This window comes from Camelus bactrianus, chromosome 17 (genome assembly GCF_048773025.1).
Source record: "Camelus bactrianus isolate YW-2024 breed Bactrian camel chromosome 17, ASM4877302v1, whole genome shotgun sequence".
NCBI classification, from domain to species: Eukaryota; Metazoa; Chordata; class Mammalia; order Artiodactyla; family Camelidae; genus Camelus; species Camelus bactrianus.
The window spans coordinates 47,957,617-47,982,795 of NC_133555.1; the positions used below are offsets into that span (position 1 = coordinate 47,957,617).

At 37.5% G+C, this 25,179-nt stretch overlaps 1 protein-coding gene across 3 annotated transcripts in view; it reads right to left on the reverse strand.

Moving 5' to 3' along the window:
* The window catches only part of ZCWPW2 (zinc finger CW-type and PWWP domain containing 2), a 114,635-nt gene that overhangs the window by 17,369 nt on the left and 72,087 nt on the right, over window positions 1-25,179 (reverse strand). For all 3 annotated transcript variants that reach the window (XM_074345369.1, XM_045520111.2, XM_045520109.2), the window contains one exon: window positions 11,982-12,028. In XM_074345369.1, the coding sequence (XP_074201470.1) occupies window positions 11,982-12,028 (47 nt within the window). The remainder of the gene's footprint in view (window positions 1-11,981; window positions 12,029-25,179) is intronic.

Consider the following 25,179-nt stretch of genomic DNA (forward strand, 5'->3'; position numbering starts at 1 on the left):
CCCCACCCCGGTGCACAGGTCCCCTCTATCCCCCAGCTCCTCCCTCTCCCGCTGCCCATCTTAGGAAAACTACAACAGGCTCAGTTTGGCTGAAGTCAGAGCCGTGAACTGAAAGTCAAACCAAAGAGAAAAAAAAAAAAAAGGTTAAGCAAATCTACAAGTCCCAAAGTAGACTTTTTAATTTAATAAACAAATACAATCATCCACAGCAGAAAACAGCGACTTGAAATCAAGGGGTCTTTGCTTGCTCTCATAAATGGTATACAAAAGGCTTCGATATCAGCAATTAATTCACTTTGTCTAATTTTAATATTTTCCTACTAAGAGTTATCCTAGCAAATTCCTATAGCTTGTAATTCAAGATTAAAAAAAGGAAATCTCTTGCAACCTAATCGGGCAGGTTTAGTTATTAAGTGACTAAAGAACGTCATGGTTAAAAATCACTCCCCTGGAAGGCTGTTTCATAACACTGCCTTTCAGTAGGGCAGAGTTTGAGAATAGGGAAATTGAAATTAATATGAAAAGAATTTTTTATGTTAAAGTTTCTACTGATGATTTAAAGGGATAAATGAATAGTCTTTAATATTAATGTATTTATTTATATATATTTGAAGATGTAAATCATATCAAAAGAGGGCATTACATTTTAAAATTTTGGTTAGGAAGCTTTTTGGGGTAAGGCAAATGTTCTCTGTTTTAATCTGGAATGGTAGTCACGTGCATGTACACACGTAAGAAAAACATCAAAACTCTACACTTAAGATCGGTTCATTTCACCGTGTTTAAATTTTACCTCAATAAAAAAATTAATAAAAAGGTAAATCACATGAAAGAAAACCATAGTAAGTAACAGTACAGAAAATGGCAAAATGATGACAGAATACCTGAATGATTCAAGTTTGGGGAACACTGGCCTCTGGGAAGGGAATGATGCCCACAGAGTAAACTCCGAAAGGACATTAAATGAGTTTTGAAGCCTGACTTTGACTCTTCTCAAGGGGTTCCTCTGCTTACTGTTCTTTCCTGAGATTCTGCTCTGCCTGTGGCTAGAAACCAGCAGTAGAGATCTTTTATAATCTTTATCTTGTGGGAAAATGCATATAAAGCTGAGTGGATCAAGTGAGTTACAGTGTATGACTTCTGTATTAATAAGCAAACCTATTAATTAGCACAAATATCCAAATATCTAGTCATAAAGTGTAAGCAGCTTCTCCTGCAATTGGGCTAATGATATTGTTCTGCTTATTATGAAGAATTTTTCCAAACTTTTGGGGAAAAAATTTTTTTCATCAGAAAATATAATAGCTTAAATTCCTCATACATACGTGTATAAATCAAGACAGTGGTCATTATTTTTGTCTTTCAAGGTGGTTTAAGTTAAACTCTTGGTATTAAGAAAAACAAATTGTTAGAAAAAAGATACCCATACATGCATACTTCCTTTGTATAAGCCAAAAGATTAAGAAAAAATTAAAAAAAAAAAGAACCTTTTCCAATTAGTAACAAATATGTGGGACAGCGGGATAGCCTTAATATGTAAAACTCTACATGGAAAAAATTAAAGAAAAGTGATGAAGAGACAATTTCTGCTTCTACATGGGTGCATTTAGTATTATAAACATGTGATTTCTCTCCAAATTAGTACACAGATTTTCTACAATACCAATCATCGTGTCAACAGAATTTTTCTTGGGACTTGACTAAATATTTCTTAAGTTCATCTGTGTGTTGTTAAAACTATTTAATTTGTGCCTTTATTGGGGTTTCCACGGGAAAGGTAAGGTAGGGTAGGTAAACAGTTTTAAGACTGGCTACCGTGAATAATTCTGTAAGGCTTTGCTCAAGGGGGTGGTCTCTGGTTGGCTGGAACCCAGCCCTGGGCTGATTTAGGGCAGGGGAAATACCGGCTTGGGCTTTGAGAATTTGGTAAGAAGGTAGTTGAGGGGTGTGGGTTTGGAGCTGGGTGCTGCACATGAAACATGTACCCTGAGCCACCTCCAAGAATTAGCCAGTCTTGGGAGGGGGCAGTCCCTCCCCAGCCAAAAAGATTTTTTTTTTTTATGTTAAGACATCATAATATATAGAAAATACATACATATATATATATATATATATATATATATATATATATATATATACACACATACATACAATCTGAAAAAGTAAAAGACAAGAACTGTGAAAACAATTTTTCAAAAAGCAGAGTAATGAAGGATCACTAATGCACACATTAAAGAAAAGACAGAGAGACAGTAATTAAAGCAATTTGGAAGTCATTTTAAGATTAGATACAGGTACACCAGAAATTAACACAACATTGAAAACTGACTACACTTCAACTAAAAAAAAAAAGACTTAGATACATGGATAGATATGGAAATAGATGTTTTGACATGTGAAATGCCATACATTATATTATGAAGAAGGCATATTATGTATTATAAAGACGATAACAAAAGAAAAAGAGTAAAGAAGGGAAAATTATTTATTGGTCAATAAATGGTATTGGGACAAATTGTTAGTGTAGGGGGGAAAAAGTATCTTTTTCCTCTACCCTTCTAAGTTCTCAGTTGGGGCCCCTGTAACGAAAGACAGATTTAAAAGAGAACAGCATTCAAATTTATCTAAGTTTTATGTGACAGGGAGGCCTTCATAAGGAAAGGAAGACTCGAAGAAGCAGTGAAAGCTGAGAGCTTTGAGGTCTGAGGAAGAGTGGAAAGTCATGGGGAAATGGGACAGACAGGAAAGGGTACGAGCTGGGCGCAGCAGACTACAGGGGACGGTAAGGCCTGACCTTTCACATTCCTCTCTGTGTCCTCCTGTCTTTGGATTCAAGGATGCTCCCTGTCTCTGTGTATATGGATGACACCTCCCACGTGAGGTTCTTATGACCTGCTTCAGGGGAAGGTCAGAAAGTCCTCCCTGCACTGTTTCACAAATTCCTTCAGCTTGAAATATTCACTACAGCAGGGTGCCACATTCTGAGGTGGCACGTCCTGACTCTTACCATTGGAAGGTTGCATGCAATTTTTTGCGCTCTGTCTTTGTACCACATGTAAAAATCAATCCATGCTTCTGTAATAACAGCTAACGATTATAAAGCTACTTCCTACGTTCCAGCACTGTGAGATGTGTGTTACACACACTGTCAGAGCAAGTTTCATTTTGTCATACATTCATTCTTCCCATTTGACAGGAGGAGATCGACAGCTCAAGAGTTAAGCAGCTAAACTGAAGGTCACAGCACTGGCGGGTGACAGACCAGGGCTCTCTAGGCTTCCTCATTTGTACTCACACCACTGCACCATTATTTATCAAGTCTGTACCATTATAAGCAACAAAATAAATGCAGAGCACAAATGTAGACTTGACCACATACCAATATATAACTTCTGTATTTCCAGGGGAAAAAAAAGGAAAAGCACATAACACACCGGGAAAAGCATAACAGAAACTATGAAAAAATTAATATCTTCATTATGAATATATAAGGAGTTCACATAAATGTGTAAGAAAACATTAAGAAGAGCCCAGACACAGACAATCTACCTCAAGTCAAAGAAACGCGATTAAACCAACAGCAATAGCAAAGTATGATGTAAATTGACAGCAACAGCTTTATTATTCCTGTCAATGACAGTGGTTACTTGCATGCACTGCTGGAGAGAGCCTGACAACGTGGTAACAGGTTCCTATCCCTTCCCCAGGAATCCTTCTGCAGGGAAAACTGTCCTAAGGAAACAGCCCAACACACGTGATGGAAGAGGAAGCCATACTCATGAAGATTCTCACCGAAGTATTACCAGTAGCACAGGAGAAAGGTTACATGAATCATAACATACTCTGTTTTCACGACAGAGCAGTCTTTTAAAGCATGTCTCAGAAGCCCTAAAGCCCTAAGAGAAAATATTTTACTATATATAAGTACACCAAAAGAACTACAAAAAAAAAAAAAAAACTGAAAAGGAAAACTGAAAATATGTTTGCAACATATTAACAAAGTATTACAGGGAGGGTATAGCTCAGTGGCAGAGCATGTGCTTAGCATGCATGAGGTCCTGGGTTCAATCTCCAGTACCTCTATTAATAAACAAATAAACCTAATTACCTCCCCCTACCAAAAAAAAAAAAGTTCTAAAAAACAAACAAAGTATTAACAATCAATAATGAAAGACAGTATCTACAAATCAAAGTAAAAAAAAAAAAGCCCATGGAAGAAATGAGCAAGTGTATGCATAGACAGTTTTCAGAAGAAATATCTCCAATAAATGTATAAATAATGCTCTGCTCATTAAAGCAAGAGAATAAATACCAGCAAATTAAAATAAAAATGATGCATTTTTCTCCTTTCAAATATTGGCAGATATGTAAAGATTGGTGATCTCTAAAGCTGGCAGGGGAGTGGGAAAAACACTGGTAGGTGTATTCAGGTATAACTGTTTTGCAGTGCAATTTGGCGATACTTAACTCAAATTTTTAATTTTTATTTTGAAATAATTTTAGATTTACAGAAAGTTGCATAAATAGCACAAGAGAACCCCCATGTATCCTTCACCCAATCTCCCCTAATGTTAATATCCTATGCGTTGATGAAGCCAGGAAATTAACACCGCTACAAAACTATTAACTAAAGACCTAATTCAGAGTCACCAGCTTTTCCCACTGATGTTCTTTTTCTGTTTCAGGATCCAAACTAGGATTTCATGTGACATTTAGTTGCTATGCCTCCCTAGTCTCCTTCAATCTGCAGCAATTTCTCAGTCTTTCGTTGTATGGGACCAAAGTGAAATGCTTACACACTTTCCCTCAGCAAATTCACTTCTAGGAATTATTTTGCTAAAATTCGTGCATAAATGTGCAAAAATGTTTCCACGAGGATGCTTATTTCTAGATTGTGAAATAGTAAAATGTTGGACGTGGGGCAATGAATGGGGAGGGAAAATGGCTTCCACTTTCCAGTTCACATGCTTTTGAATTCCGTAATTTTTTTTCACCTAGCATGTATTTGTTTCATAATTAAAGGAAAATAAGACAAATTATACAGAAACAAAGACCATCAGTGTCTAGAAATAGCCAGCTAAGGCAGTCTGGACATTCCCTTATACTAATTGGGACTGCCACTGGTACAATAATGTGGGGGATTTTTTTTTTTTTTAATGGAAGGTGTTCAGCAATTTGGCATAATTTAAAATGCATCTAATGTAAACTATGGACTTTGGTTGGTAATAATGTGCCCATGTTGGTTCACCGATTATACCAAATATGCCTCACTGATGAGGGATGTGTGGGTGGGGCAGGGCTAGGTGGGGACTCTGTATTTTCTGCTCAATTCTGCCGTAAACCTGAAACTGCTCTAAAAGAATAAAGTCTATTTTAAAAAATGCATCTATTCTTTGAAGTAGCAAGCCCACTTCTAGTCATTTTTCCTATAGAAATACTTCACAAATGTTTGAAGAGATTTCTGCACAATGCTGCTGCTGCATCTTGTAGTTTTGTAAACCTAAAGCCAACCTGAATGTCCAGGAGATTGCACAGGAAATTAAGACACTTCCATGAAATAAAACGCCATGCAGACTCTTAAGATACTGGTGGGTCTCTGACTTGGAAAGATGTCCACAATGTATTACTGAGGGAAAACAGTGGAGTTTAATTCATTCCACTTATGTTAATAAAGTATATGTACTTATAAACGTTATACTTTGTCTATTCATAAACATTTTACATATAATACATATATTTATACACACAGAAAAAATGCATAAAAAATTAACTGTTATTTCTTTTAGGACTGAAATTACAGCTGGGAAAGGACTTATTTGTATCTTTAATTTTTTTTCTCACAATGCTACTTTACTTTTAAAAAAATTTCTTAAAAGTTATAAAAACCACAAGATATGGAAAAGGTTTGTGATGTATTATATAAATGAAAACATTAATGGCGTATTACTCGGTGATTAAAACTATACAAATAGACAAATGTATACAGAAATGACTTAAACCAATGCATTAAATTAATAAAAATTGGTTTAATTAAGGTGATGGATTTTGGATGGTTTTTAAAATTTGTCCTCCAAATATGTTATTATATTACTTTGAAAAAAATTGAATCATGATTAAAATGTGGGACCTACATTAAAAAAAAAGACATAAATAATCTTTATCTAATAGAAGTAAGATACTATTATAAGTCTGAGAATTTTAAATATTCTTAAATCCTTACTTTCTACTTCTTTCTAAGGAGAAGTTAGGGAGAAAAGTATCAGCATTTATTAAGTAAGCACCTTTGAAACCCAGTAACTACATGTACTATCACTGCTTTTCATACTAACCTTCACAGCAATCAGACAAGGTAATTATTATTGTTGTCAACTCAGAGATTAGGTCAATGAGGTGCAAACTTGCCTGAAGTCACAACTAGGTAACAGAACTGGCTCTTGAAGGCAGATCTGACTCATTCTTAAGCCTGTACTCTTTCCACCACGCGATGCTGTTTCCTGACTCTATGTATAACACTTCCCAGAATCCGTAACGGGCAACACGTTAGCTCCTCCGCCTGTCCTCCTGAGACCCTACTGTCTTATACTTTATTTATTTATTTCTATTTCTCTATTTCCAGAGCCATTGGACTTGGAGATTTACTCTGGTCTGCACAAGTCCTCTGACATTCTGAAAGTACTTACTGTCGTAAACGTTCTACACTTCACGGAATATTCGAGCAGGAAGGGACTTAGATGTGGCCTACATCTTCCTCTTCTTTTCATCAGGTGGGACTCAGGGAGGTTAGTGTGACTTACTCAAGTCTCCTTCCTCCTGACTGCTGTCACTGCTGTCAGAGTGGCCAGGCGGGGACACCTGGACTATTCACCTCTCTCAACAGGTAGCCACGCAGCTGAAGGGGTCAAAGAGCGTGGCCACCGGAGTGGCACAGGCTTGACGAAGAGCATCACACTTGACCCTGGAAGCCCGTTCTTGGTAGGCACTTAGGGAAGATGTCCAAGGTGGCAACACTCTTACGTCTTGGTTCAAAGAGGTGGCAGCAACTGCTACTACCACTTGGCAAAGACGGACTCATAACTTTAACAACTTATTCCCCAGGGTCCTCCCACCACTCAAGGGAGGCAGGTGACACTGGGGCTAGCTTCGATCTACAATTTCACTTCGCGAGTCTATCCTATAAAATAATGCCATCAGTATTGAAGGACATTTGTACAAGGATGTTCGCTAAAGCACTTCCTGTAGCCGTACCAAACCACACCTGCAACTTGCTCATCAATACAGCACTGGTTGACTTTAACTGTGATCTGTCTGCTACGGGATGCTATGCAAAAGGTTAACAACAGATCTGTATCTGTTAGTCTATGGAGTCAAATCTATAGAATAGCGTACATAGTAAGATCTCATTGCTGTAAAAACACAACAATCACAAAACATTTATACATGTGCCTACACAAATGTGTTTATATAAATAAGTAAGTATTTATATAAATAAATAAAATGCGGACTATTAAGATTTGCAGCCCAGGATGAAAGGGTGTGGAGGCAATTACACTTCCTCACATTCCATCGTTACACTCTGTTTTGGGCAGGGGTGAACTTCCCTACACTTACTTGCTTTATTCGTGAACCAGAGATAATAATGAATATCTCTTGAATGTTGTGGGAGTGAAAATAACTTACGCGTAATGCCCAGCACTTAGCAGACATTTCATACATCACACTAATATTATTATCTTTTTCTTTCATACCAAGAGCTTGTTTTGGTCCATCTATAGTGTTTTATATAAAATACTTCTGTCTTTAAAAAATACTGTGTTCAGTATCCACAGATCCAAAATGAACAGAAAAATAAAAGCTACCTTCTTAAGCTCAACTCACTCAAACTCTAATGGGGCTAGCTCTCTAATATTTTAACAGGAACCAAGGAAAACTAATTCAGATTAAATAAAAGTACCTAAGGAGTGCAGTGTGGCTCTGGCAACTTCTCTAAACATAAATGATCTCCTTTGTAAGACAGTGATGAAAATGTTTACTCTGCTTCCCTCCCAAGGGTCTGAAGAGAAAGACGATGCTTTGTGGAAACGCTCAGTAATCTGAAAGTACTATACAAATGAAGTATTGTTTTAAAGCTAAGACTGTGCCCATTCATAAGCATGAAGTTCAAGATTATTTAAGAGTCAAATATACAAAGTGATTTAGATACTAAAAAAAGATACAAGAAAGTGATTTCGTACCTCAAAGAAGTGACTTGGAAAGCCAGAGAACTGTCAAAGGGAGCTGTGGGATGTGGACCAGCAGAACTGCACGCCCACCTGGCTCTGACACCCACTTTGTCACTGGGTATGTCTGGGGTGGTGTCCTTGTGAGAACCACTATGGTAATCCGTTTCTCACTGGTATTGTCGGGGTCAGATGAGGCGGTATGTTAGTGCTTCTCAGTCATACCACACCTAATGACCCCCTTTTGTAACAAATACTTTGAAACTTATCGTTCCCTATCTTGAAATGAAACTCTTAGGGCACTAACTTGTAACCGAGGATCCAGGCTCCGGAGCTTCCTCCTTTGAGCAAAGCCTCAGCCCTCAGCCCTCTTATCGGCAACCTCTTTGAAAACCTTCCCTGTGCCCTGGCCCGCTGAGCAGCTGCGTTCTGCTCCTTCCCTTTGCTCCGGGGTCTGGCCACGTTACTAAACTTGGCCAGTGGAATGAGCGGCTTCGTGCTTTCTCACTCAGCAGCTCATTTGCACTCCTTTTCTACGTTACTGCTTCCCATGGGCCAGAAGGCGGATGTGCAGATGCAGTCAAGTTCTGACCTTACAGGAGAGGACCACACCCTAGGGGCTGGCATAACAGTAAGACAGAGGAACTTGGGACTCTGAATGATCTTGCGGGGCAAGGCCTCCTCCCGCCCTGGATTGCTTGCCCACCTTCGGTCATGCATGTGATGAAGAGATGAACTTCCATCTCGTCTGACACACTGCAGTTTGGACTCTCCCTGTTCTATGATCGTAGTCTTTATTCTAATTAATACATCTGGTTGCATGAATAATTTCAAAAAACTGTAAGAGTCATATAAACAAGAAGTAAAAGAAAATATACTTAAAATAAATAAAATGACTTTTTTGGGGGGTTTTTTATTTGGGGAGGGATTAAGTTTATTTCTGTAATTTTTTAATGGCGGTACTCGGGACAGAACCCAGGACCTTGCGCCTGCTAGGCATGCGCTCCACCACTAAGCTACGCCCTCCCCCAACATGTATTTTTATATGTATATGCTTGGGAGCAACTCCATTTGAGGACATGAGCCATCAGACAAATGTCAGTCATCCTGGTCGTGATCCAAGTGAACCAGGAGCGTCAAAGTCATGCTGCACAGGATCTGTGGGACAAAGTACCAGCAGAAGCAGTGGTGGACACAAGAAGAGACACACTTCCAGTAAAAGGTCAGGCATTAGTGCATATGTTGAGAGAGAAGAGATTAATCTTAAATGAAAGAAATAATATTCCAAGGTAAATTACAGACTGAATGTAGAAAATGAGAAGAATGATATTCTCCCAAATGAACTTGGCAAAGTAACTCCCAGGAGGGAGAAATAATTCTCTGTGCTATGACTGGGATTTGACTGTAGGGTGACTGGCTAACAAAATTCACAGAAAAATACAGCTCCTTTCTTGAAATCATACAACATATCGGTGCGTACACACAGCCTCCAGTACTTGAAAAGGACTTGACCATAACTTCCAATAGGTGAGGAAGAGTATCTTGATAAATTGGAAAAAGAAGCAACAATGTGGAAAAGAAGCAACAATAAAGAATTTTAAGGTAGACTTTCGAGGACAGTATCAGAGTAAGACAGGAAAATAACAAGCTATCCAAAAATAACTTCAATATGTAATGTTTTTAACATAGATTTCTTATCATCATCCTAAAATATTTTAAAAATATAAAGGGTAGCAATACTATAAAATATTTCTAAATGTTTATCTTTTAAAATTAAATGCAATCAATATATTCCATGTGTCTGTTAAATTAATCATATTTTATTTTAAGACTATTAAAAGGCATCTCAAATTTCCTTTTACGTATTTGTAAATGTTTTCCTTGGTTTCTCAGTAATTGCACTTCTAACAGCTAAATATATGGTTGAAAATGGTACAATGCATTGAGTAGAAAATAAGTAAATTATTCAATAATTTCAAGAACAGTATGTTTATTCCATTTCAGCTTTCTTCTCCATAATAAGTCTTCTAAATTCCTTGGCTTTTTGCCTAATGTATTATATAGTTCAGTATTTTTTTAAATATTAAATCACTATACGATTGTATTTGTAGTTTGTTGAATCCAGCAGGACATTCAAAAGGACAAATGTTGGACATTTTTTGTTATTCAGTCCTGTTCCATGCACTGCAAGGTATCTAGTGTCCTTAGCTTCTGTCCAATAAAATGCCTGTATTCCCCCAAATTACCTTACCCCAAAACGCTTCCACAAATTCCTAGAACAACTCATAGGGCAGTGCCTCTCACAGTATCTGGGGGAAAGGACCAGTTGCCCACCCTCCAATCTGTCCAAGATATATACTCTATTATTTAAAAAAAAAAGTTACTAGGAAAAAAATGAAATAAAAAACAAAGACATACAAAATATATGTTCCATTTTATCAAACTCAGTGGACAAGAACGACTCTGTCAAATTAGCAGCCCAATTTCTGAGTGGTTCCTCTCAGTTTCTGCTCTTATCTCACTGCAGACCAACAGTTTACAGACCAGCTCTGGACCATGGGCCACACTGTGAACAGCACCGTCCTAGAGATGGCACTGCCTTTGCTGAAAATCACTAGTAAAAATAAAGCGATACATAGAAATGTTAGTTACCATCGTCATAATTTTTATGCTAAATATCCTTTCGCAGAGACTGAAATAAACAATTCCATCCACACTGACAGCCCTGCACTGCTTCACGCACTCCTGCCTAGATCGTCAGACAGACGCACAAGTCCTATCCCCTTCCTTTTAAAGGACAACCTTGTCTTCTATGCTACTGAATTCCTCTCTGCAAAGGTGCATCAACACAGCCAGAGAAAAGTCCAGATTCCTTTTAGAGGCCAAAAGTAAAAGGAGAAAACAAAATCTGATTTTTAAAGGACTCACGAAATACACACATGCAGAACACGAAACGATGCTCAGCTCGCTGCCTGTTCACCTGCCGGTCCGCGCTCAGCATCCTCTTCCCGAGTGCCCACATCCCACTCGCCCTTCCGTGGGCCCACTCCAGCCCCACCCCGCCCCTCGGCACAGGAAGAGCCACAGGACAGGCCTCCCTTTCTCCCACGATTCTTCTTCTTATGACACCAGTATAGCATCTGTCCAGAAGAATTTGTTTTAAGCACTGACTCCTTCCCTTTTCAGTGGTGTCCTGTTAGGAATATTGTCACTTGAGAGAACCGTCAAGGTTCATCTTATCCCCGTCACGGTTTTGACGGTAAGTACAGTGAAACGTCTCTCTGCGTACAATATACGGAATGACACGTTAAATTTTAAGCGTCTCTTTAAAATGCTATTGACTTTACAAACTTTCATGAAAGAGTCATACAAATGTCTGATGTTTAACTTTACAGTAAAGTCCATACTAAGCTGTGACTTTTAATTATTTGAATTTTCCATGAAGATTGTTTGCCCGCATTACAGTAACACAGTATACAAAATACTTTACTATATGAAAATATGTACATGAAATGTAATTCGAATGAAAACAACTATTTATTTGTTAAGTTCAAATTTTCTATTGTTCTGACATCTGATAATTCTGTAACAGTGATGTAAGTAACCATAAATATTACATTTCTAGTGTCAACCACACTAACATTTGCAAGAAAAGATTGATGTATCATTTTGGTTTTAAATATTAATTTGATTTTCTTTTAAACACAGTATTAATCAAACTGAATTTGAAGTCTGTATACCTTATTCAATAAAGCACGATCTTACCCTTTTCTTGGCCACCACAGCAACTCTGCCATCTGCTTTGGATTTGTCTGTAAGATAATAAAGTAGAGCTGCTTCAGAAAAGCGCCTACACTCCTGCCCAAGTAAACGCAACGTGACGCAATTAGAATTCTCTACTTGTTCCTGCTGTGAGATGTGTCTTCAGTGGTTCTTTCGATCAAAATGCCAACAAACTCGGCTCCCAGAGTTGAGTACAACAAAGTGATCCAAAAGTAAGAACATCAGGGATTCATATCCTTATTTGATAAACCTCCTCCTTTAAATCTGATTGGCGGGTTGGATGTCCTCAAGTGAGCATCCAGCGTATCTCATTTCTACATTCTGGTCAGCTTGTGTGATCTGGAGCATAAAGGGTCTGGAATTCAATCTCAGCCACCTCTATTTGCACATCTGCTACATGCCAGACATGGAATAAAGACTTTACAGGGACAATATCTTATTTAATGCTCACGACCGTCTTGCAAGGTGTGTACTCCACCCTCACTCGATAGCCCAAAGTGGTGCAGCGGGGCACGTCCATCTAACTACAGGTCCCTAACTGTCCTTATGTCTGCAGCCTCCTCTGGGGCCCTGGGAGCTGCCAATAGTAACTCAGAGAAAGACTCAGCAAGAATGAAGACTATAATCAAACAGAACAAAGCTGACCTGAACAACGTCAGGGTTAAGAGCGTGGACCCCTTGTGCAGTCAAAAATTCATGGATAACTTTTGACTCCCCTAAAACTCAACTACCAGTAGCTTCCTGTTAACTGGAAACCTTACCAATAACATAAACTGTCGATTAACACACATTTTGCAGGTTATATGTATACTGTATTCTTACAATAAAGTAAGCGAGAGAAAAGAAAATGTATTAAGTAAATCATAAGAAAGAGAAAAAACATTTATAGTACTCCACTGTATATACCAATGCTGTAAGTTTACATGATCTGTTTACAAGGTCTGTCAGGACCTACGTCAGTATTGTCTTCTATGATCTAAACACTGTAGATGTTACATGTATTACTAACACTAGACAGCAAAAATGAAAAGATAATGTGAAAAAGAAATTCATGTTTATTTATAGGTATAATGATTCACACGCTGATAATAAAGCAGCAGCTACAGGACTGCTTTATGGAGGCCCAGGGTAACGGGCAGGATTGCGTCACGGGAGCCCAGCCTACACACTGAAGAATGCATCATTATCAAATTTTTAGGGCACACAGTACGACAGGCATTTTATAAGACAGTCCGGGAAACGCTGTTAAAGTTTTTAAAAACCACTCACCTGTGATGATTGGCTGATACAGTTTCTCCAATTATGAGAGACAGAGATGTACTGTAGGGCAATGTAATTCTTTGAAAGCAAAGTTGTAAAACAGTAAGAAAGCTAACACAGGATGAATTTCATGTAAGTATCACTCACCCTGTGCCTCCCTAAGGATATGCTTACACAGACTTCAACACGGGTCTTGCACACAGTGTTCTACAGGATGCTGATGACAACGATGCTGCCACAAAAAGCCCCATGCAGTTATTTGACTTACATGAAGACACTCCCATAATACACAACAGATAAGCTTACTGACTGTCCGGCATGGTGATTCTTCGCTATTCATTAAGTAGAAGTGGGTCATCATAAAGGTCTTCATCCTCGCCGTCTTCAAGCTGAGTAGGTGGAGGGGGAGGAGGAGAAGGAGTGGTCTTGCTGTCTCAGGGGTGCTAGAGACAGACGAGGTGGAGGGGGTGGAAGGGGAGACGGGGAGACGGGCACACTACATGTAGCTTTGCAAATATTCATCTTACTTTCTGTCTGACTTTTCTTTTTTGCTTCTTTGTTTCTCCAAAAAAGTTTCTCTACGGTACCTTGTTTTTCCACTGTTTACTTTAGTTTCAGTGCCTGTATCACAGAAGGATCCGTGTCATAAAAGAAGTCAGAAGCAGACTTGAATATTTAGAACCCTTCTACCAGACTGTCTAATGTCAGTCTGTTACTGGCACTGCTCCCTCCACTTCTTCTTCCTCATCATCTGGCGCTGGTTTAGAAGCACTCATCTGTTAATTCCTCTGGCGTGGTGTCTATTAGCTCTTAAATTTCTCCAAGATTCATATCTTGAATCTTCACACCCCTTCCTTTATTTTGGCCATATTCACAGTCACTTTCATGATTTCCTTGACTGGCTCTGTCGTGAATCCTGTGAAGTCATGCACAACATCTGGTAACAGTTTTCTCCAGCAGGAATTTACTGTTTGGGGCTTGATGGCTTTCAGGGCTTTTCTAGTAACAATGGCATCGTCAATGGCATAATCCCTTCAGTCTTCCATGATGTTCTGTCTACCAGGATTCTCCTCCACAGCATTAGCAATCCCTTCCATAGAGTACCATGTGTAATGAGCCTTGAAGGTCCTCTGACCCCTGCTCTAGAGACTGAATCAGAGACGCTGTGTTTGGGGGCAAGCAGACCACTCTGACACCTTCGGTGTTGAATTCATGGGGTTCTGGGTGGCCAAGGGCACTGTCTAGTATTAAAAGAGCTTTAAAAGGCAGTCCCCTACTGGCAAGGAGCTTCCTGACTTAAGGGACAGAGCACTGATGAAGCCAGTCCAGAAAAAGGCTTCTTGTTGTCCAACCATAAGACTGGCAGCTGGTGTTTATCTTCTCCCTTCCAGGCTTTGGGGGTTAGCAGCTTTATGGATGAGGGCACTCCTGACCATAAACCCGACTGCATTTGCACAAAACCAAAGAGTTAGCCTGTCGCTTCCTGTCTTAAATCCTGGTGCTGGTTTCTCTTTCTTACTAACAAATGTCCTTTGTGGCATTTTTTTTTCCCAGAACAGGGCACTTTGTTTGCATTAAAAAAAAAAAACCTTTTCAGGCAGATATCCTTTCTCTTCAGTGACTTTCTTAATGGTGTCTGGGAACTTGTCTCCTGCCTCTTGGTCAGCAGAAGCTGTTTTTCCTGTTATCGTGACATTTCTTAAGCCAAACCTCTTTCTAAAATTACCAAATCATCCTTTGATGGCATTAAATTCTCCAGCTTTGGATTCCTCATCTTCTTTTTGCTTTAAGTTGTCAAATAATGACCTTGCTTTTTCTTGGGAGTATATTGGAGTCCACACGTGTGTCTTTGTGATAGCAACCCTGCATTCACATTAAGGCTGAGTTTTCGACGCGAGATTAAAAGTGCAAGGTTTTCGTGCAAGCAATGGTGGCATCTTCAGCTGCAGACCTCAATCTACGGTACATATCAAGCAATTCAACTTTTCCTCGTCATGTCATGACTCTGCTTCTCGGGAGCACTTCCAGCATCACTAGTGGCACCTTGTGGGTCCACAGCATTGCTCAAGGTTAATGGTATTGCACTAAACACGATGCAAAATACGTGAGAACATTCTATTGCCATGCGCAACTCACTGGAGAGATGAACTGTTCATGCAGAGGTGATCAGGGTCACAGCATTTTAAGTGGATACTCACTAAACGTGAACTCACAACAGCCAACAGCAGATGGCTATGGAATTATTATAGTACAACAGTATGTACTACAGTTAATTTTATGCAATTATGATTTAATACTGCATCTTTACCTTTGTTTACATTTCTCTCGACTCTGAATGGAACCATGTACAATCTGTGTTTGCATACATTTTGATAAAATTTAACTCTTTACTATAGATTTGTATGGATTTTATGGTAGTGAATGGTAAAATTGACTAGTATCTACATATATTTTAATCATTCATGACATACCTTTCTCTTAATTTTTTCAATATTTCTAGGCTATGAAGTTCATCTGCGATGTTTTTTCAAACTGTCGCAAATCTCCAAAAATATTTCCATATACTTATTATGAATTCATTGAAATCTGTGTATAAGCGGAGTCATGCAGTTCAAACTTACGTTGTTCAAGGGTCAACCATATATAAAATTATTCTAATCTAAATGTCCAACAACAGATGACTGGATAAAGAAGTAGTGGTATATTTATACAATGGAATACTACTCGGCCATAAAAAATGCTAAAATAATGTCATCTGCAGCAACACGGATGATCCTGGAGAATGTCATTCTAAGTGAAGCAAGCCAGAAAGAGAAAGAAAAATACCATATGGTATCACTCATATGTGGAATCTTAAAAAAAAAAAAAGACAAATGAACTTACATATAAAACAGAAGCAGATTTACAGACATAGAACACAGACTTGTGCTTGCCAGGGGGAGGCGGGTGGGAAGGGATAATCTGGGAGTTCAAGATTTGCAGATACTGACTGGTATATATAAAATAGATAAACAGGTTTATACTGTATAGCACAAGGAAATATATTCAATAACTTGTAGTAGGTTACAGTGAAAAAGAATATGAAAACGAACATACATATGTTCCTATATGACTGAAGTACTGTGCTGTACACCAGAAGTTGACACAATATTGTAAACTGACTATACCTCAATTGAAAAAAAAGAAAATTATTTTGAGATATCATTTTGACATGTGCAAAAGCATATGTGTGTGTATTAGTAAAAATTATTGGCATAACTATGGATATTTTAAAAAATGTTCAATATGGAATTCTGTAATTGAATAGATTATATGTAAATATTCATTCATAGATATGTTTTAGAAACCTTAGTATTGTGGGAATGAAAAATGGAAAGTGCTATGGACATTAATAGTAAAGTTCTATTAACATTAAAGAAAAATACAGAGATTTAATTCATCAGCATAGTAGTATAGTTCACAATAGATATGTAAAGAAAATTTTGCCGTAAAAAAAATTATTTCCGGAAAATCCAGAAATGCAGAGAAGCAGGTTGTTACATGCATACCTACGACCGTCTGGCCGCATGTAAACTGCCCTCTTGCCCTGTGTTTAGCTGCGTGTTTGAAATAATCCTTTCTTCTGGAGTACACTTTCTCCCTTCTGGTGAATGTACCAGACCATCTCCTTCCACAGATGATTCTTCCAATTAGGAGTAATACCCACCTGTCTTACAAATCCACAGTCTTAGGGCACAGAACTTTCTTCCTTGTATTATGGTTACTTCTATGTCTGTCTAAGCACTCTGCAAGACCAGGGTGTGTGCCTTAAAGACAGGGACTATTTTTCATATGCAGCAGGTGCTCAGTTTTTTTATATGTAGTATATGTACATATATTCTATTCAAAATATTATATGGATCTGAAAGACACGTTGTACCTGAACATATTAATATAATTTATTAATTAAAATACAGTAGAACATATACATGGTATAAGGTACTAGGCAGTGCGAGGTGTAAAATACTGTGTGTTCTCAGACCTTCAGTTTCTTTATTGATAAACAAGGAGCAGTATATTGGTATACTGTGAGATTTCAATAATATAATCTACATAGTAAAGCTCTAAAACAATGCCTGGTAGATGACAGACACTAACAATGTTCTCTTACATTTTAGCTAATTGGTGTGTGCATGTGAGAGAGACAGAGAAAAAAAGAGAGACCTTAATCCTTATACTACTAGGAAATAGTTCAGTGATAATTCATTCCACTATTGTATCAGCTTTTTAAGTGATTCCTTCATTCTTCCATTTAAATAATTATTTTATTCTTTTAAACACAGTTGGGAATAACTGATGAGTAATGATAAAATAGCAAAATAATGCAAGGTAGAAGAAAAAAATTAGATCACTGAAATTCCATAATACATTTTAGATTTATTAAAGGGCCCAGTGAAACCTGATAGTAATTACAAGATAGAATAATTTTGTTCTATCAAAAAAATTTTTTTTCTCCTTATTCTTTTGAAGACCTCTGATAATAGCAAAAAAAAAAAAAAAATCACAATGAAATACCATCTGTACAGATACTTAAAACTGCACAAAAAGAAACTTAAAAACTAAAATTGGATCCAAAGGACCCTGATTAAGTACTGACAGTTAATGATTAATGATAATAGAATAGAAATGTATGTTTTCCCTCAAAACATAAGTCATGCTTACGTGAAATTCTCAGTAGGGAGGTGAACTGGGAACAGAAATATCCAAATTGTTGTTCAAGAAACTTTTTAAAAGTGGCAGAACCATCTCCCAGGGCAACAGAACCACCCATTTCAAATGCCAAAGGAAAATTCTGACGTAATACTGAAAAACGTAACAATCACTGGCGATTTCCCTGTTAATAACAGTAGGGTCCGTGTTCAACTTCAGCAACATTAACTACTTTCTAAGAGCTGAATTCTCCCTAGTGAGAAAGGTTTAATTTCCTCCCTACAGAAATCTCTGTGTGTAAGGACCCTCACGTACGGAGTGAAAAGCAGTTAACAGGAAATGTAGATTTTGATCATTAAATGGGCCTTTTCTCCTCTTCTGAGCTATAGCCACATCATATTTTTGAAGTGCAAAAGAGGAGCTGCAGGTGGAAAATGACAAGTTCGAAATGGGTAGAGGTGGCCGTGCCTCATGACCCACAGCAGATGTTCAGAATTTTTATTCACAACCATATCAGAGTCCAAGTAGTAATATAAATCAATGGCTTCTCTTCTTTGACTGTTTTTCCTAAAGCTTGTCCATTCACGGCCTCAGAAGAACTGGCAGTACATGCTTCTTTAAATGTGACAGCGAGACCATCTTCTTAAAAACAGAAAGGATACTCTGACATGTAAAGAACTCAGAAGTAAACCACTCTGTCATAACAAGTATACAGCTGAACAAACTGAAAATCAATAGCTCTGCTTAGATCCCTCAGAGAAGCGAGTTCACAGGGCAAACCGAATTTGCAGAGACAAACTGGTGAATACAAAGCATCACCACTGACCGGAGCAGAAACGTCTGCAGGAACCAGTACCAGGGCAGGAAAACGTGGATGGTCATGGCTGGACTGCTGGAGACTCAGTGTCAACAAGGCTGAGAGAGAAAAACTCCAGGGGGAACCAGTTGGTGGGGGAGGGAGACATACTTTGGTGAGTCTACCTGCAGGAATGAAGACTGGGAAAGAAATCCCCCTGCGCTTTTGGCAGTGGGAGGAAAAAGAAACCGTTTTGAAATACGCCAGAGCATTCAGTTCTTCTGAGCAAGGCCTGGCCTCAAGAGATACTCTTTTACCAGAACCTAATGTACCGGGGTTTTTAAAGAACCAAACCAACCTGAGGGAAGGGAAATGCCCAAATCCAGCCTGGTGTGGCCCTCCCTGTGGGGGAAGGGAACTACCCAACTCCAGCCCCCTTGAGCCATCATGTACCACCTAAGGGGGTGAAAAAAAAAAAAAAGAGAAGCATTTGTGAAGCTCAAAGCCCAGTCCTGAGACCTAATCACAGGACTCCAGAATGCTCCCCCAGTCCCACACACCTTACCACTGCACTATTAAAGGCCTCTTTGCCATGCTTCCTTTTACCTAGTACGTCATGCCACAAAAAATTACAAGGCATACTAAAAGGCAAAACACAGTTGGAAGTGACAGAGCGAGTGTCAGAAGCAGTCTTTGACATGGCAGAGATGTTGGAATCATGAGATTACGAAGTTAAAACAACTACAATTAATATGCTAAGGGCTCTAACGTTAAAAGTGGACAACACGCAAGAACACCTGGGTGATGTAAGCAGAGATTTGGAAATTGCAAGAGATAATAAAAAAGAAACGCTAGACACCAAAACACTGGAAGAGAAACAAACTACGCCTTTGCTGGGCTCCTCAGCAGACTGGGCACAGCTGTGGACAGACTCACTGGGCTTGAGGACATGTCAATAGAAACTTCTAAAACTGGAAAGCAAAGAGAAAAAAAAAAGAAAAGACTAGAAAAAAAAAACTGAACAGAATACCCAAGATCTGTGGGACAACTATAAAAGTGTAACATATGTATAATGGGAATACCAGAAGGAAAAGAAAGACAGAAAGGGACAGAAGAAATATTTACAGCAATAAGGACTGAGAACTTCCCCCCCAGTTAATGTCAGACACCAAACCACAGCTCCAGGAAGCTCAGAGGACACCAAGCAAATATCAATAAAAACTACACTTGGGAGGAAGGGTATGCTCAGAAGTACAGTGTGTGCTTAGCATGCACGAGGTCCTGGGTTCAATCTCCAGTCCCTCCATCTAAATAAATAAATAAACAAATCTAATTACCCCCCCCCAAAATACACTTAGGTGTGTCCCATTTAAATTGCAGAAAATCAAAAATAAAAATTCTTGAAAGAAGCCGGTGGGGATAAAAGTATCTTATTTATAAAGGGGCAAAGAAGAATTCTATCCAGTTCCCCTCAGAAACCATGCAAGCAAGAGGAGAAAGGAGTAAAATATTTAACGGTTGAGAGGAAAAAAAACTACCAAATTAGAATTCTGTACCTTGTAAAATTATCTTTCAAATTAAAATACACACTTTGTCAAAGAAAAATTGAGGGAATTTCTTACCAGAAGTCCTGCCTTGCAAGAAATGTTAAAAGAGAAACGGAAAATGATATAAAACAGAAACTTGGGTCTACATAAAGGAAGACCATCAGATAATGACTAAGTGGAGGTAAAATAAAAACTTTTATTTTTCCATTCTTAATGTACCCAGCAGAAAATAGTTTGTTTGAAATAATAATAGCAACAATGTATTCAATTACTATACATATATTTTATATATATCCATAATGAATGACAGCAATGATACATAGGACAGAGGAGGAATTAGGAAAATTCTGTTAATGTAAAATACATGCAGTACTCATGAAGTTATATGGTGTTTTTTGAAAGTGGACTTAGATAACCTGGAAATGAATATTGCAAACTCTAGGAAGACCACTAAAAAAGTTAAAAAGGAAGTATAACTGATAGGCTAAAAAAGGAGAGAAAACAGAATTACACGAAATACTCAAAACTACAAACAGCAGAAAAAGAGTGGAAGAAAAAACAAGAACAAAAAAACAAGGCAAACAGAAAATAGTAACAAACATGGTAGATATTAACCCAACTATATCAAGAATCGTTTTAAGTATCAATGGTCTAAATACACCAATTAAAAGACAGAGATTGTCAGAGTGAATCAACAAACAGGACCCAGCTATATGCTGTGTACAAAAAAGCTCCCTTTAAATATAAAGACATATTTAGGCAGAGGTAAAGGGATAGAGGAAGATATACTATGTTAACACTAACCAAATGAAAGCAGAAGTAGCTATATCAATTTAATATAGAACAAACTTTATTAGTAAAAAAGAGGAAAATTACATAGTGATAAAGTGATCAATATTCCAAGAAAACATAATGGTCATTAACATGAATGCACCTAACAGAGTGTCAACGTAAGTAAGGCAAAAATTGACAGAACTCAAGGAGAAATAGATCAATCTATTATTATAATTGGAGACTTTAACACCCTCCATCAGAAATGGACAGAGCCAGCAAGCATACAATCCCTAAGGACACAGTTGAACTCAGCACCGTCAACCAATTGGATATAACTGACATCTACAGACTACTTCATCCAACAACAGCAGAGTCACATTGTGCCCAGGCTCACCTGGAACACTCACCATGATAGACCACATTCTGGACCATAAGACATACCTTAACAAATTAAAAAACAGGTATTTTACAATCGTGTGCTCTCAGACCACAGTGGAATCAAAGTGTAAATCAAAAATAGGATAATTGGAAAAATCCCCAAATACTTGGAGCTTAAACAACACCATTCTAAATAACACATAGATCAAAAAGAAATCTCAAAATAAATTTAAAAACATTTTGAACTAAGTGAAAAAAATAAAGCTCATCAACATTTGTGAAATGCAGTGAAAGCAGTGTTTAGAGGGGTATTTATAGCACTGAATACATATATTATGAAAGAATAAAGATCTAAAGTCAATAAGCCAAGCTTTCACCTTAGGAAACAAGAAAAAAGAGCAAGTCAAATCTCAAGTAAATATTAGAAAAGAAATAAAAATTAGAGGACAAACCAATGAGATTGGAAACAGAGAGTCAAGAGAGAATATAAATAAAACCAAAAGCTGTTTCTTTGATTATCTATTCTGCATATGCCTGTCAGTATCTACAAATTTTGAAATCCCAGTCTGTCCCTTCCCACCCCCCTGTCCCCTTGGCAACCACAAGTTTGCATTCTATGTCTATGAGTCTGTTTCTGTTTTGTATTTATGTTAATTTTTTTTTTTTTTTAGATTCCACAAATGAGTGATCTCATATGGTATTTTTTCTTTCTCTTTCTGGCTTACTTCACTTAGAATGACATTCTCCAGGGACAGCCATGTTGCTGCAAATGGCGTTACGTCGTCTTTTTTATGGCTGAATAGTATTCCATTGTATAAATATACCACATCTTCTTTATCCAGTCATCTGCTGATGGACATTTAGGCTGCTTCCATGTTTTGGCTACTATACAGCACAGGGAAATATATACAAGATCTTGTGGTAGCTCACAGGGGAAAAAAAAATGTGACACTGAATATATGTATGTTCGTGTATAACCGAAAAATTGTGCTCTACACTGGAATTTGACACAACATTGTAAAATGACTATAACTCAATAAAAACATTTAAAAAAAAAAAAAGCTGTTTCTTTGAAAAATCAATAAAATCAATAAACCTCTAGCCAGGCTAACTAAGAAAAGAGCGAAAACATAAATTACTAACATCAAAAATGAAAGAGAAGACATCACTGAAGATCCCACAGACCTTATTTAAAAGGATAATAAATGCATGCTATGAATAACTCTATGCCAACAAATTTGGTAACCTAGATGAAATGGACCAACTTTTTGAAAAACACAACCTGCCAAAAGTCAAACAAGTAGAAACAGACAATCTGTAGAGGCCTTCTGTATCTCTTTTAAAAATTGAATTAATACAATAACCTTCTAAAACAGAAAGCATCAAGCCCAGGTAGGGGCACTGGTGAATTCTACCAAACATTTAAGGAAGAAATTATACCCATTCTGTATAAACTCTTCCAGGAAGGGTATACTTCCTAACTCATTCAGTGAAGCCAGTATTACCCGAAATACCAAAACCAAATAAAGACATTACAAGAAAACTACAGAGCAACCAATATTCTTCATGAACATAGATGAAAAAAGTCCAACAAAATATTAGCAAATCAAATCTAACATTGTAAAGAATTATATATCACAACCAAGTGGGATTTATTCCAGGTATACAAGGTTGGTTCATCATTCAAAATCAGTTCAATTAATATAATCCATGACATTAATAGAAGCAGACAAAGCACTTGACAAAATTCAACACCCATTCATTCATGGTAAAAACTCTCAGCAAACTAGGAATAGGGGGAAACTTCCTCAATTTGATGAGGCGAAGCTCCAGAAAACCTACAGCTAATATCATCCTTAATGGCAAGAAATGCAAAGCTTTCTCCCTGGGATCAGAAACAAGTCAAAGACGTTCTTTCCTCACCACTCTTCTCAACACTGTACTGGAATTTCGGGCTAATGCAATAAGACAGTAAAAGAAAATGAAAGGTACAAACTGAGAAGGAAAAAATAATACTATCTTTCTTTGCAGATGACATGATCATCTAAGTAGAAAATCCAAGAGAATCAAGGAAAATACTCCTGGAACAAACAGGTGACTATAGCCAGGTTGCAGGATACAAAGTTAACACGCAAAACTCAATCACTTTCCTATTTACCAGCAATGAACAAGTGGAATTTGAAATTGAAAACACATTACCATTTATATTAATACCCCCCAAAATGAAATACTTAGTCATAAATCTAACAAAATATGGACAAGATCTGAATCAAGAAAAATTATGTGAATAATACCCTATTTGTTTAAAAAATACAATTATAATGAATGTTCCTATATAAGAAAATGCTTTCTAGACCCAGCAGGAGAATTACTTTATGTAGAGTAACAGTTAACGCAACAAAAACAGGATAACCCAATCCTGTGTACAGGACGCTGAATCTGTTACACTATCACTGGGTCTGTATTTATACATCATTTACTGACCCTGCAGATTTCAACAATGAAAGAGTTGCATCAAACGTAATAGTGTGCCAATTTCTACAGGGTAAAAAAGAATTTAGGCCAAAAAATTAGTAGTAATTATTTCTGGGTTGGAAGAAGAAATTTGGGGGTAGAGAAATCCTCAAAGTTGCCAGGACGAGATAAATGGTTTGCTTCCAAGCAACTCACCTTGTGTAAAATAATCTGAGTGGTTAATTATCTCGCAAACCTACTTTGATCGCAGTAAGAAGCTGAGTATGTCCTAAAGTCACCCTGGAAACTAAGCAGACCCAGGATTAAACTGTCTATTTTGGAGACAGTGAAGAGTGTGTGTATGCAGGAATGCCAAAGGACCTGGACTTAAGTGCCCGACAACACACGACTGTGACAAGAGACATAGTTCCATGACTTTTGGAGAAAGCAGGTTCCTGCTAGTGTGAAATGGCTGCAATATGCTTTTTAAAAGTCAAAGACCATATCACTTCAAAATATTAATGCTTTTTAAAATTTCTTAAAATTTTATTTTATTTAATTTTTGAAGGGGGGTAATTAGGTTTCTTTTTATTTTTTTACCATTTTTTTGGTTTCTTCATTTATTTACTAATTTTTTTAATGGAGGTACTGGGGATTGAACCCAGAACCTCGTGCCCGCTAAGCATGCCCTTTACTGCTGAGCTACACCCTCCCCTGCTCAAAATACTATTGTTTAGAAAAACTAAATATTTCAAAGTTTATGCTGGTTACATAAGAGAAATGTCTAGTCCATGCGAGAATAAAATTGTATTTGTGACAATAAAGGGAGTTCAACCTTTATTGCTAATAAACAAAGAAACTGTATTTTCAGTACAAGGAATAAAACCACATTTGTGGCAATAAATGTCTCTTTACCAGAGCAGTTTGCTTGTCATTCTTTTTCCACTCTTTTCAAACCTACTTATATGCTTTGAAATTGAAACTTAGATGGCTGGGTTAACATTTAAACTTTTTCTCAAATAAAATGTTTTTACATATAAGTTTTTAAAAATACATATTAAAGTTTTGCAAAGGAGGAAAAAATATCGCTCTTACTTTAAAATTCACTCGGCACCAGATCAGATCCTCCCACAGAATAATCTGTTTAGAACTTAGGTTGATTAAGTGAGATGGGCCTCGTAAGAAAAAAAAAATTCTTGTGATCACTGAGCAAAAAAAATTTAAATATATTTGTTTATCAAAAAATCATCATTTCCATGCAACTATTATATTCTTTTTAAGA